The 15,387-nt window shown below is 45.3% G+C and overlaps 1 protein-coding gene across 2 annotated transcripts in view; it reads right to left on the bottom strand.

Moving 5' to 3' along the window:
* The window catches only part of CFAP221 (cilia and flagella associated protein 221), a 141,714-nt gene that overhangs the window by 96,116 nt on the left and 30,211 nt on the right, over positions 1–15,387 (bottom strand). For both annotated transcript variants that reach the window (XM_033947171.1, XM_033947169.1), the window contains exon 6: positions 9,188–9,288. In XM_033947171.1, the coding sequence (XP_033803062.1) occupies positions 9,188–9,288 (101 nt within the window). The remainder of the gene's footprint in view (positions 1–9,187; positions 9,289–15,387) is intronic.

Here is a 15,387-nt window from a genome sequence, read left to right as displayed (position 1 = left end):
CCACCACCCCCTTGACAAGATCAATACAGCCCCCCGCGATTGGCTCGGGTAGGAGGGGGCCCAACCCCTCCTGCCCCAGCAACCCCCCCCCCCCCCGACTCGACATGGGCAGGAGGGAGCTCAAGCTCTCCTGCCCCATCAACCCCTCCCCAACTCGATCCGGGCAGAAGGGAGCCCAACCCCTCCTACTCTGGCGAAATCCCCACCCCCACCACCACCCCATTAAGATATGGGCAGGAGGGATCCTAGGCCCTCCTGCCCCCTAACCCCTCCGATCAGCCCCCTTACCTGCCAACCCCTAGACCCCCCAGCCAATCCTGAGACACCACCCCCTACCCCCGACACTCCCCCCATACCTTAAAAAAGTTGGACGGACGTATGGATCCCAAGCCTGTCCGTCCAGCAGGCCCACCATCTGCAGAATGGAGGGCCTTAGGGCCTGATTGTCCCAGGCGTCTCAAACCCTGCCCACAGGAGGGGCCTTAGACGCCTGGGCCAACCGGAATTGGCCCAGTTGCCTTAGGCCCCCTCCTGTGGGTGGGGCCTTAGGCACATAGACTGGGTTGGGCCCATGTGCCTAAGGCCCCGCCCACAGGAGAGGCCTAAGGCAACTGGGCCAATTCCAGATGGCCCAGGTGCCTGGGCCAATCAGGTCCTAAGGCCCGCCATTCTGCAGATGGCGGGCCTGCCGGACGGACAGGTTTGGGACCTGTCCGTCCGTCCAACTTTTTTAAGGTACGGGGGAAGTGTTGGGGGTGGTGTTGCGTGGTCAGCGGGGGGGGGGGGGGGTCGGTCATGGAGGGCATTGTGGGCAAGAGGGTCTAGGATCACTCCTACCCATATCTTAATGGGGGTGGGGGGTTTTCACCAGGGCAGGAGAGGTTGGGGGGGGTGATGGATCGTGGCAGGAGAGAGTGGCTATTCTCCTGCCGTGATAACGATCCAAAATGCCGCGGTTGATGGCACTTCGGGATCGTTATCACAGCAGGGGAGATGAGCCATCTCTCCTGCCACGATCGTTGCTGGGGGGGGTGTTTATGGATTTTGTAACCGGCATTCTTTATGACAGATACCAGTTACAGAATCCAGCTTCCTTCCCCTAAAGGCTCTTGTGTTGGGCGTTGGGGACTTAGGCTTTTTTTTGGTTAATTATAAGTTGTTATTGTAGATGTAATGATGGTCTCGGTGTTTAAACAGCTGAACGTAGAGGCAAGCATTATAAAAAAAAACAAATCTCCTTTTGGACATTTTTTTTGAGAATGGACATTTTCCCTGCTTCTACTTTCAGCGTTTAGGGCCTAGGCCAAAAGGGGACTTAGACTTTTTTTTATATTATGCCCCTCTATGTATATTGGTATTAGACCCCTACTATGTGTCAAGTTAGGAAAAAATTTGTAATGAAAATATCCTGCGCTGTAACTATGGCAAATTGTAACCTGTATATTGGTATTAGATCCCTATTATGTGTCAAGTTTGGATAAAAATTTGTATCAAAATAACTTGTACTGTGGTCTCCCAAAAGCAAAAAGCCATAGGACCAGGGAACAGCTCGCTGGAGAACGCTCTCTAGAAAAGGGAGAGCGCGCAGCCATACAGCAGCGGAAGGGCACTCCAAGAAATGATGAGTAAGGGAGCTTTCAGACCGGTGGCACTTGATACAGACTGCATCCTCCCACAGTACCATCCAGGGTTCTGTACATGGCTGTCTTGGTGGTGAAAAAGCTCCTGTTAACACACTGGGTGGGCGATTCTGTGGTCTCCTTCCCGATGTGGAGGGCTCGATTGGCTGATGTGGGGCGTTATGAACTTCAGCGAGTTCCTCCGTCTGGTACTCTGAATCAACGATGTTACCGCGATTTGTGGCAGCGGGTGTTGAGGGGCTGTTCCAGCATGGATGCAGAGGACGTGCCTGTCTCCCCCTGACTTCTTGATTTCTTCTTCCTTCTTTCGTTCCCCCTCCCCTCCCTTTGTTGGGGGGGCGGCTGCTGCTGTTTGTGCTTCTGTCTTTTTATTTCTCTTTCGTTTCTCTTCTGTCTTTTCGCCCTGGTCCCTGGAGTTGCTGCATCTGCGGTGATGTGGGTGTGTGTGCCTGGGTGGGTGCTGTTGGGATGCTGGATGGACTGTGAAGGGTGTGCTTGGTGAGGTTTGTGGTGTGGGCGTGGGATTGGCAGATGTGTGGTTGCTTGGGGAGGGGTCTTAACACAAAATGTCAATTGTGATGGGCGTGCACTAATGGGGTTTTTCTTTTTGTACCGTGTATTTCTCTGGTTGGCCTTCTCTTTTATGTTGTTCCCGACTGTTGTCGATGGCTATGTTCTGGCTGTTTTGCCCATGGATGTATGTTCCTTTGCAATTGTTAATAAAGATATTGCAAAAAAAAAAAAATAATAACTTGTACTGAAACTGGCAAATTGTAACCTGTTAACTGTATATTATGAATGTATGTTAATCCGTAATCCGTTCTGCGCTCTTTGGGGAGAATGGGATAGAAAATACATAAATAAATAGAAAAGCCAAGAAAGTCCAGCATTAAATTCGTCGGGACAGAGAGGGCAAATTAGGAGGGGGGGTAGCACTATACACTAAGGATAATATCAAAACTACCAGGATCACAGAGGTTAGATACACAGGGGAATCACTTTGGGTAAACCTTGCCAGAGGGAACGAAAAATGCCTTTACCTCGGTGTGGTGTACAGGCCTCCGAGACAAAAGGAAGACAAAGACAAAGAATTGATTGAGGACATAGAGAACATCACTTTGCGTGGTGACACAGTACTGTTAGGCGACTTCAACATGCCAGATGCTGACTGGAACACCCTCTCAGCAACTACGAGCGGTAGCAAAAGAATAGTAACCTCCATTATAGGTGCACAACTAAAACAAATGGTATTAGAGCCCACCAGAGAAAAAGCAATACTGGACCTGGTACTCACAAATGGAGACAGTGTCTCGGAAGTATCAGTGGGAGACACGCTGGCCTCCAGTGATCACAACATGGTATGGCTCAACCTCAGAAAAGGCTTCTCTAAATCAAACACAGCAACGAGGGTCCTCAACTTTAGGGAGGCAGATTTCGACCACATGAGAGACTTTGTCCATCAAGAGCTGCAAAACCATGCAGAAACTGACAATCCGGAAACTATGTGGTCAAATCTAAAATCCATCATGAATGAAGCAACTGGCCGCTACGTAAAAACAGTAAGCAAACGCCGGAAAAACAAAAAACCACAATGGTTCAACAAGGAAATTTCGGACCTCATTAAAATGAAAAAAGAAACATTTATCAACTACAAACATCTTGGGAAAAGGGAGGCAAAAGAAGACTATCTGGCCAGATCTAAGGCTGTCAAAAAGGCAGTCAGGGAAGCCAAACTTCAAACAGAGGAAGATCTAGCACGGAACATTAAAAAAGGGGACAAATCCTTCTTTAGGTACATTAGCGACAGGAAGAGAAACAAAAATGGAATAGAACGCCTTAGGAAATCAGATGGAAACTACGCAGAATCTGATACTACCAAGGCAGAACTGCTAAACGAATACTTCTGCTCAGTATTCACCTGTGAAGCACCGGGAGATGGTCCACAATTACAAATAAGAGACAGCCAAAATGACCTGTTTCGCGATTACGAGTTTACACCTAGTAGCGTCTACAACGAACTTTCAAGACTCAAAGTGGACAAAGCCATGGGGCCAGATAATCTACACCCCAGGGTACTCAGAGAGCTGAGTGAAGTTCTGGCTGAACCACTATCCGTACTCTTCAATCTTTCCATGCGCACGGGAAAAGTACCCCTAGACTGGAAAACGGCTAACGTAATTCCACTCCACAAAAAGGGATGCAGAACAGAGACAGGAAATTACAGACCGGTGAGTCTTACATCCATAGTGTGTAAACTCATGGAAACACTGATCAAACAAGAACTTGACAAAATTCTAGACGAAGAAAGTTTACGTGATCCACATCAACATGGATTTACCAGGGGAAGGTCCTGCCAATCTAATCTGATTGACTTCTTTGACTGGGTGACCAGTCATCTGGATGCCGGTGAGTCCCTTGACGTGATATATTTGGACTTCAGCAAAGCTTTTGATAGCGTCCCACACCGAAGGCTGTTGAACAAACTAAAATCGATGGGATTAGGGGATACATTCACTACATGGATAAAGGATTGGCTAGATGGTAGGCTTCAAAGGGTGATGGTAAACGGTACCCCCTCCAAAACGTCAGCAGTGATGAGTGGAGTACCTCAGGGCTCCGTCTTAGGGCCGATTCTATTCAATTTATTCATAGGAGATTTGACCCAAGGACTTAGAGGAAAAGTATCACTGTTTGCCGACGATGCCAAACTATGCAACATAGTTGGCAACAGCAGTGTGCCTGACTTTATGACGCAGGACCTAAGAAAGCTCGAGCAGTGGTCATCAACTTGGCAGCTAGGCTTCAATGCTAAAAAATGTAAAATAATGCATCTAGGCAAAAAAAATCCACACAGAACTTACACACTAAATGGTGAAACCTTGTCCAGGACCACGATGGAACGTGATTTAGGAGTGATCATTAGTGACGATATGAAGGCTGCCAATCAAGTAGAGAAGGCTTCATCCAAGGCAAGACAAATGATGGGCTGTATCCGTAGGGGTTTTGTCAGCAGAAAACCTGAAGTAATAATGCCACTGTACAGATCCATGGTGAGACCTCATCTCGAGTATTGTGTTCAATTCTGGAGACCACACTACCGAAAAGATGTGTTGAGAATTGAGTCGGTTCAGCGAATGGCTACTAGGATGGTTTTGGGGCTCGGGGATCTCACGTATGAAGAAAGGTTAAAAAAACTGCGGATGTACTCATTGGAGGAGCGAAGACAGAGAGGAGACATGATTGAAACCTTTAAGTATATTACTGGGCGTATAGTGGTGAAAGATGATATCTTCAGTCTTACGGGGCCCTCGGTAACCAGAGGACACTCGCTGAAAATCAGGGGAAGGAAATTTCAGGGTGATGCTAGGAAGTACTTCTTCACCGAAAGGGTGGTCGATCATTGGAACGAGCTGCCTCAGCGGGTGATTGAGGCCAGCAGCGTGTTAGATTTCAAGAGGAAATGGGATATTCATGTGGGATCTCTAGGAGAGTAAGAATCAGGGGGTGGGTCACTGGTGTGGGCAGACTCGATGGGCTGTGGCCCTTTTCTGCCGTCAATTTCTATGTTTCTATGTTTCTATGTTTAAATTCAGTGAAAGGAACTGAATTACATACCAAAATGAAGCTAAAGTTCTCATTCTGAAAACTTGTTGTCTTTGGTACAGCAATGTCAGTATGTTTAGGTATGTTAATAAATTAATTTCAGTGTATTTGAAGGTTTGTGGGCTGCACCCGCCTGGCCCTTCCCTTCCCGGAGTTGCTGCGGCAATGGCGGTGGATAATTAAATGGAGCTGGTGGGTGGTGGCGGTGGGCGAGTGGCAGCGGTGGGAGATAATTTAAATGGAGCTGGCGGGGGTGAGGGGGCAGGGAGGAATCAGCAGTCAGCCCGCGCACCCCCAACAGGTGAACCGCGTACCCCCTAGGGTTCGCATACCGCAGGTTGAGAAACTGCTTTAGGCTGCCTAACACCACTTCCGGTGTTGGTCATGTCTACTTTGGCATTTGGCAGTCTAATGCACATACATAGGCGCAATTTCAGCATGGTTTTCTAGGCGCCAGTATGCGCCTCAAATCTCAGTTAAAAATGTCATTTGGACGGCTTTTTTAATGGAGGTATGGGTGCCTACTGGTGCCTAGAAAATCAGTGCCAGTTCGAGAATCCTGACTTTATACTTTGTTTTTAAAACGTAAAAATGTGCCTTTCAGAACTTTCTCCTTAATTGGCTGCACTTTATATATATATACATACAATTTTCTGGAAGGCAACAGAGAGTAGTGGTCAATGGAGATCGCGCTGAGGAAAGGGATACCTCAAGTGATATGCCTCAAGGCTCGGTTCTTGGGCCTGTTCTTTTTAACATTTTCGTAATCAATATTGCTGAAGAGCTGTTAGGTAAGATTTGCCTCTTTGCAGAGGATACCAAAATCTGCAATAGAGTAGACACTCCTGATGGTTTGGATAACATAAGGAAGGACCTAGTAAAGCTTGAGGAATGGTCTGAAATTTAGAAGCTAAGATTTAATGCTGAGAAATGCAAGTTAATGTATTTGAGCTACAAACACTCAAGAGATTGGTACGGTTTAGGAGGTGAAGAACATTTGTGCACGAAAGAGGAGTGGTACTTGGGTGTGATAGTATGTGATAATCTTAAAGTGGCCAAAAAGGTTGAAAGCTAGAAGGATGCACATGGAGAGAAAAAGGAGATATTTATGCCCCTGTATAAGACTCCGGTGAGACCTCATTTAGAAAATTGTGTATAATTCTGGAGACTACAAAAAGATAAAAACAGGATGGAGCCAGTCCAGATGAAGGCTACTAAAATAGTCGGTGGTTTACATAAGCCATATGGGAACAGACTCAAAGATCTCAATAAATATACTTTGGAAGAAAGGCAAGAGAGGGGAGATAGGTATTTAAACATCTCTATCATATGTGACATAAATATGCATGAGGCCAGGCTTTTTCAATTGAAAGGAAACTCTAGACCAGGGGTGTCAAAGTCCCTTCTCAAGGGCCACAATTCAGTCAGGTTTTCAGGATTTCCCCAATGAATATGCATGAGATCTATTTGCATGCCCTGCTTTCATTGTATGCTAATAGATCTCATGCATATTCATTGGGGAAATTCTGAAAACCCAACTGGATTGTGGCCCTTGAGGAGGGACTTTGACAACCCCTGCTCTAGACCGAGAGGACATAGGATGAAGTTAAGAGGTAATAGGCTCAGGAATAATCTAAGGAAATACTTATTATGCGGAGGAGTAGTTTATTGCTTGGTGCAGTGGTCTGGGAACCAGGTTCAGTTCCCACTGCTGCTCCTTGTGACCCTGGGCAAGTCACTTAACCCTCCATTGCCCCAGGTACAAAATGAAGTCTTAGATTGGGAGCCCACAAAGTACCTGTATATAATATGTAAACTACTATGACTGTAGCACAAAAAGGCAATGTATCAAATCCTTTCCTCATGTCTGAGCTAAGTTAAAGATAAGACTCTTTCTCTACAAAACTGCATAACCTGAACAGCTTGGTTTACTGCATCATTTCCCATTCATAGTGTCTTTAGAATTTTGCTTACATTTAAGTCAGGAACAGGTACGTATGCTCTTTGTAATAGTTGGCATATGAGCCATGAAGGAAGCAAAAATATGCCTGGCTTAAGAGCTAGAGGAATTTCATTAATTTTCTTTTAACCTCCTGCGTAAACACAAAAGGTAAATGTTCAGCTGGCCGCTAAGCACAAATTTATACAGCTAGTTTACCTGTATTACTTTATGCATATTTTCAGTCAGACTATGGGGCTCATTTTCAAAACACTAAGACGTCCAAAAAACAGCATAAATCAGCATTTGGATTTTTTTTCTCGCCAAAACATCCAAGTGCTGATTTTCGAAACCGACTTTCTGAACTTCTTGCAAGGTTTCTTAGCTGCTGTATGTCCAAAGTTCAAGGGGGCGTGTTGGAGGCATGCTATGGGCGGGCTTAGCATTTGGATATCTTGTAGTGATAATGAAACATTTCCTAAGATGTCCAGGACGTAACTTGACCTGTTCTAAAAGAATCTAAGGGTCAAAAAGGTGTCCAAACTGACCAGATGACAATTGGAGAAATTAAGAAATGACACCCCACACACACACACACACACTCCTCCAAGTGAAAACTGACCCCCTCCCATGCCATACCTGTCTCTAGAACAGCATCACCTGGCATGGGAAATTCTAGAAGAGCAGCACACATTTGTCTTATGTAGCCCTGGTGGGCTAATGAACCAAAGAGAGGAGGACCCAGGCCCATAAACACTCTAACCACTACATTCACCCACCAAAAAAGGTGCCATATAGGTGCCACCTGGGCTACTGGTGTAGTAGTCAGGTAGGTATGGTGAGATGTGTACCTGACACCTTTTATGTACGTTCAGAGCAGTGCCCTTTAAGGTGCCCCAATGCTCTATTGGAATGTCTCTGTGGCCAGTCCATTATAACGCTAGCCACTCCCACGTCCAAATACTCTGGATTTGCACGTATTGAACTTGGATGTTTTTGTAGTCGAAAATTGACATAAAGGTTAGGCGTCCTAAAGTTGAATGTCCTGAAAGCCAAGACGCCCAAATAGGTCATTTAAAAAAAAAAATTGGATGTCTAATGGTTTCAAAACTGGATGTTTTCAGCGTCTGAATTTTGGACTTACACACATTATCGAAAATGCCCCTCCACATATCCAGCTTTAAACAGTGAAAATGTCAACATAACTTTGTACCGATACAGTATTTATGTAAAGTTTTCCGCCTTTTCTGACTTCAGAGCTGAATGCATGTTATTTGAATAAGGGCTGAATATCATCACTATTTGGATGACTATGGCCCTATTCCAAATCAAATCCAGCCCAACCTTAGCTGAACAGATTTTGTGTGTAAAGAAACTCTTGAGCCAAATCTGCAGTCTTTACACCCAAAAGGCCGCAGTGCGCTTTTAAGATGGGTGACTTGATCTGGATGCTCAGTTTGCTGGGGTGAGAGAGCGATGGTGAGCTAGGGAGTACCATGGGTGGGGAGGGAGGAGCATATGGTTCTCGCAATTAGTCATAGGTTTATATATTGGGGATAAGTTGGGGGAGGGAGGTGGAGTGGCTTCTTCGGGGCTCAGAGTCCAGGGCCCCGGAGGGCCATTCTGTCGACTCTGGCCTTGTTTGCCTTGGGTGAATTGGGGGGGGGGGGGGGGTTGTTGCTGTTCTTATCTCCAGTATGTACTTGCTTATCGGTTGAATTTGATGCCTCAATATTGGTACTATGAATCTTTTGTGTTTTATTGTTTTGATTGCATTATTGTTTGCATCAATAAAAAAATGTTTGAACCTAAGAAACTCTTACAAGTATGAGGAATTTTTAAAGAAAGCCACTTATGCTGTCAGCACCTGATGACTACAATAAGGGTTTGAATATCAGGTTTTTAGTTGTATGTATGGAAAATTAAATTAAAAACTCAACATGAAATATTTGTAACTGAATTTTCACAAACTATGAAAGCACTTTGGGAATAGTTCAAAGCTTACCTGTATCCAAGTGGAACATCAGATAAGTTTATATATGATGGAAAATCCACATTATTCATAACTGGGTAAGCATGAATGGGAACCAGTAATGCATCATCGCCCTAGAAATGTTTGCAAAACTTCCAAATTAATTATACTTTTAAAGTATTACACAATATACATTTGTATATGCAATAGAAAGTTGCATAGGGTAAAATCTGGTCTTACCTATTAAATTTCCTTATCTTGATTTCTGCTACACCAGTCCAATGAATAAGTTATGTCCCCCTATCAGCAGATGGAAGCAGAGCAGTTCAAGATTCTAGTGACTTCACCAGTATAGTAAGCGGTATAGACTGGAACTTACCTGTATACCATAACTAACATGAACAGTAAAACTCCATAATAACTTGCCCAAAACACATTTACAAAACTCCCCAGATTATGAATCCAATACTGAAAGTTAGGCAAATGACCAAAGAATCTCAAACTGAGGTTCCATGGTGGATCTGGACTGGTCTAACAGGATAAGGAAGGTGAAATATTTTTTCATTAATTTCCACTAGACCAGTCCAGACCAATGGGATATTATCAATGCTTTATCCATCATGGGCAAAGGAAAACAAGAACCTCTTTAAGAATGTCCTGCCAAAGGTTCTGTAACCTTTGACCCAAACATAAATATTTAACAAAAGAATGCAGGGATGACCAAGTTGCTGCCCTACAAACGTCCTCTGGGCTAGTGCCCTAGCTTCTGCTCATGAGTCGCCTGACCTAGTTGAGTGAGCCCAGAGCCTTTGCAAAACCACTTTATGGTTGAAGATATGCAGCAGTCTTAATCCAGTGTACCAGTGATTACTTCAAGGTCACCTGACCCTTAAATGAACCAATAAAGAGCATCAAGAGATCTCCTGAAGGAACTGGTGACCTCTAGATCAGTGGTTCTTAATCCTGTCCTGAGGGACTACCAGCTATTCGAGTTTTCCAGGTATCCTTAATGAACCAGAATGCTAATCCAGGATACTCTAAGGAACCCGTCTAGATCTTCCTGGGTTAGGGGATACAACTTGCTCATAAACTTAGTAACCCTGAGCATATGATCTGGCACCTTCTACTCATCTAGCATCAACTTGGAAAGAGACTTATGAGGGGAAAGGCCTTGGGGGGGGGGTCCCTTCAGCCTCCAAAACCTACTCCTGCAGTGCTGAAGGAACAAGTGAACTCCATTAATAAGTGGTTAATTCTTCATGGCAAAATAACTGAACTATATGGGAGTCATCATCCCTCATTTGGAGAAAGATCCCCCAACTCTAGAGAAGAAAGACCAGGAGAAACATCCTGCAAAGCTACAAAAACACCTCTAATCTTCATCAAGTGAAGGACTGTAGTGCACCAGTTAGACTGCAAAACTGCAACCATGGGGTCACAAGCCTTAGAATGTGGTCCAGGGAGTCAGGTAAAAAAAACCCAAAACCTACAAAAAAAATTCTGTTGCACCAGTACAACCTGCACCATCTGCTGAAGGCAGTGAAATATTGGCAAGTTTCAGGCTGCATCACTCCTTATACCACTGATGTCACTGGAATCGTTAGCTGTTCTGCTTCCATCTATTGCAGTGGTCTCAAACTCAAACCCTTTGCAGGGCCACATTTTGGATTTGTAGGTACTTGGAGGGCCTCAGAAAAAAAAAATAGTTAGGGCTCCTTTTACTAAGAACGCAAAAGATTAGTATGCGCTAGCCGAAAAATTACCACCTGCTTAAAAGGTGGTAGCGGCTAGCATGCATGACATTTTAGCGTGCGCTAAAACCGCTAGCGCACCTTTGTAAAAGGAGCCCTTAATGTCTTATTAAAGAAACGACAATTTTGCATGAGGTAAAACTCTTTATAGTTCATAAATCTTTCCTTTTGGCTAAGTCTTAATAATAATATTGTAACTTATAGCTAACAAGACATGTGATCACGAAACTGTTTTATTTTACTTTTGTGATTATGATAAACATACCGAGGGCCTCAAAATAGTACCTGGAGGGCCGCATGTGGCCCCCAGGCTACGAGTTTGAGACCACTGATCTATTGCTAGAAAGACTTAGCCACTGGTTTGGACAGGTCTAACAGGATGATAAAGAAAGATTAGGCTCTTACCTTGATAATCTTCTTGTAAATGTGTCAAGTAGTCCTGAATGCTAGGGTTATGCATTTAAACCCACAAGTTGATTGCAGAATGCTGTCAATCATCTTTGAACTTTGCCTCCTTTCCAGGAAGTTGTTCCTGCCCCCTCAGTTTCTACAAAAGCAATTAGCAGCACTGTAATGACAGACACAAATGGAAGGAGGGTCATGGGGAAAAATTCCTGACACTGAAGAGGCCTCAATGACAGCAGAGAGTCGTGAGGAAGAGATGTCAATCATTCAACCGTGGTTTTAAATTCAAAATTCACTTTATTGGTAGTAGCACTGCGTAGACTCAACACTGATAGTGTTTCAGTGGAAATGCCTTTGTCAAGAATCTCACGGAAAAATAGACTTCACAATACAAATACTCTTGTGTGATGTAGAGAATTAAGCGACAATTCAATGGTAGAAGAGTGCAAATCTCTGCATGAAATTCACTGATGACCACATATAGGAGCTCCTCTAAAACCAGGCTTGGACTACAGCGTCCAGCCCGGCACTTCCAGTCTCATACCTTCGACTGAAGAAACAAGTTGCCTTTTTGTTGAATATTGAGGCCATGAAGTCAAACATCGGACGTCCCCAGTGCCTTGCTATGCAGTCAAAGACCCTCCAAGAAAGAGACCACACCCCAGGATCCAAGGCCTGCCAACTTAGGAAGTCTGCCTGCACATTCTCCACCCCAGCTAAATGAGCCGCTGAGATGGCCAAAAGATGGGCTTTCATCCACCGAAAGAGCAGGCGAGCTTCCAAGCTCAGCGGTGCACTCCTGGTGCCTCCTTGCCTGTTTACATAGGCTACTGTAATCACACTGTTTGAGAAGACTCAGACTGTCTTTCTTTCTAAGATGCTACCCAGAACTCGCAGAGCTAACCGTATCGCTCTCAGTTCCAAGTGCTTGATCGACCATTTCCTCTGAGATGGGGAACACCGCCCTTGCAGCAGACATCCCTCGCAATGAGCTCCCCAGTCAAAAAGATTGGCATTCATTGTTAGGACTATCCATTGGGAGATGCGTAGTGGTGTTCCTCTGTTCAAGGACTATGGCTCCAACCCTTGCCTGACCATGGCAGTGAGAGATCCAGGACGTCCGCTTGCAGAGAACACTTTGAGAGGAATGACTCCTGAAGCAGGCAAAAAGTGTTCTCTTGCCCAAGGAACCACATCTATTGTGGTTACCATGGATCCCAGCAGTTGAAGATACTGCTAAACTGAGGGGGTTGGCAGGCTGTGAATCTCCCCAATATGCCTCATGAACTTCATTTTGCCTGCTTCTTGGAGGAAGACTGCTCTGTGCTGTCTCGAAATGGATTCCCAGATATTCCAGGGACTGGGTTGGGATCAACTGACTCTTCCTGAAGTTGACTACCCAGCCCAACATCTGTAGGAGCTGGACCATTTGCTCTACCACTGTCACTCTCTCATCCCTTGAAGATGTTCTTATGAGCCAATTGTCCAGGTAAGGATGCACCTGAATTCCCACTTTGCAGAGCTGCGCTGCCATAACAACCATCACATTTGTAAAGGTTCATGGTGCTGTTGTTAGGCCAAAGGGAAGAACAGAGAAATGAAAATGCTTGTCCAGACTATTGAATCTCAAGACCTTTCTGTGAGCCAGAAAGATGGGAATATGCAAATATGCCTCTGTTAGTTCCAGAGAGGCAAGGTATTCCCCCCGGTGCAACTGAGGCAATGACCGACCGCATCGTTTCCATTTAAAAGTAGGGAATCTTGAGGGCTGCGTTGACCGACTTTAGATCCAGAATCAGTCTTTCGTCTTCTGAGTCTCTTTTGGGCATAATGAAGTGTATGGAGTATCTGCCCAAGCCCCATTATCCTGAAAGTATAGGTTATCTGGACCCTAGAGCAATAAGTCCCTGAACAGTCACCCACACTGCCTTTTCTGGTCTCCCTCCCAGAAAAGTAAGAAAGAGATCCAGGAGGGACCAGTAGAATTCAAGTTTGTACCCCTCCTGAATGACCTTCAGCACCCACTGATCTGAAGAGATCTGTTTCCAAATCTGCCAGTACTCTGCCAGCCTGCTACCACCCCCCCCCCCCCCAAGCCCGCCTCGTGAAGGATGGCTGCTATCCAGGCATCATTGCTGTTTCTTGAAAGCCACAGAGGAACAGGATCTGGACCCTTGGGGATGTTTGGTGCTACTGAACCTTTGTCTCTGGCCTCTGATTAGAGGACACTCCTGAATATTAGTGAAACTGTCAGGAGTCACAAAAATTTCCCCTACCGGACCCCCTCGCTTTCCAGGGTCTGCTATCTGCTAAGGATTTTGGCTTGTGATCCATCATACTAGCCATTAAATCATCCAGGCACTTGCCAAAGAGAAACTCTTTTTAAAAGGAAAGTTTGCTCAGGATCGCCAAGCCGAATCTCCAACCCATTGCCTGATACAGAGCATTCTGCAGGCAGAGATAGAATAAGCTGAGACGTTGCTAAGGACTCTGAAAAAGTCATACAGAGCATCTGCAACATAATCCAAGAGGAACTTGGGGGTTAGTGTTGCTGTCCAGATCCGGAGCCCGGCTTAGCTGAGAGTGGCATGCCTGGGCAATATAAGATGCCGCCACTGCCGCTTTCAGTCCCAGCACAGCAGCCTTGAATTGTCTTTTGATGACAAAGTCTATTCTGCAGTCCTGTGTATCCTTGAGGATTATACCCCTCTTCACCAGGGAGTGAAGTTCGTTTCGTAACTGAACCACCAGTAAATCCACTTTAGGTATAGCATACCGCTGCTGAAACTCAGCATCCCTTGGGAAGAGCTTAGCCATGGACTTAGTTACCTCTAAGGACGCCTTTGGTACATTCCAGTGATCTGTTAACATCTTAGTAATCATTGGATGTGAGGGGAAACAGGCATTCTGTTCTTTGGCGCTGCTCATGAGTGAGCACTGAGCTGTGGAAGCTTGAGGAAACTCCAACTTTAGTTTCTCATTTAGAATATTGTGTACAATTCTGGAGGCCGCACCTTCAAAAAGATATAAAAAGGATAGAGTCGATCCAGAGGAAAGCTACTAAAATGGTATGTGATCTTCATCATAAGGCATATGGGGACAGACTTAAAGATCTCAATCTGTATACTTTGGAGGAAAGGAGAGAGAGGGAAGATATGATAGAGACGTTTAAATACCTAAGTAATGTACGGTAAATGTACATGAGTCGAGTCTCCTTCATTTGAAAGGAAACTCTGCAATGAGAGGGCATAGGATGAAGTTAAGAGGTGATAGGCTCCGGAGTAATCTAAGGAAATACCTTTTTACAGAAAGGGTGGTAGATGCATGGAACAGTCTCCCAGAAGAGGTGGAGGAGACAGAGACTGTCTGAATTCAAAAGGCCTGGGATAGGCACATGGGATCTCTCAGAGAGAGAAAGAGATAATGGTTACTGCGGATGGGCAGACTAGATGGGCCATTTGGCCTTTTCTGCCATCATGTTTCGATGTTTCTAAACCTTGCAGGCTAGAAGGTATGAATAACCTTCGCACTCTTGGATCATCTCTGAGATTCAGGGCTGCCACCTGATCGTGGTCAGCCCCTCCCAGCTAGGATGCTGAATCTCCTAGAGCTGAGGACCCTGAATGAGAAATTAAAGGCATGGACTCTGAACCTTCATTCTATGAGTCCACCATAGCTTGAGTCCCCATGAAATCTGCATGGCTTCTTGGGGTGGACCCTCAGCCTTTCATAAAAAAACGTGGTGCTATCTCCGCCAAGGCTCCCGAGAAGTTAGGTTGGCATTTGAAGCTTAAAAAGGCATAGTACATCATGTGTATGAATTTGGGAGCGGACCATTGTCCAGAGGGTCCTGGCAGGGTCTCCCGCACTGGCTTCTGGTACACAGCTACATTTTGCCCGGGACCCCAAGTCTGTTTTCTCTGGCTCCTGCCAGAATTTATGGATAGAAAATGCTCCAACTGAGCATCTAAGCCACCGGAAGCAGAAAGGGAGGTAAAGCCCAAAGTTCCCCCCCCCCCCCAAACACACACCAAGCTGCATGTGGAACAATGCCCCCTTCAGACAGGTATCCATCAC

This window comes from Geotrypetes seraphini, chromosome 5, assembly GCF_902459505.1.
Source record: "Geotrypetes seraphini chromosome 5, aGeoSer1.1, whole genome shotgun sequence".
NCBI lineage: Eukaryota > Metazoa > Chordata > Amphibia > Gymnophiona > Dermophiidae > Geotrypetes > Geotrypetes seraphini.
Note: the sequence above shows the minus strand (reverse complement) of the source record. Positions and strands in the feature narration are given on the sequence as shown.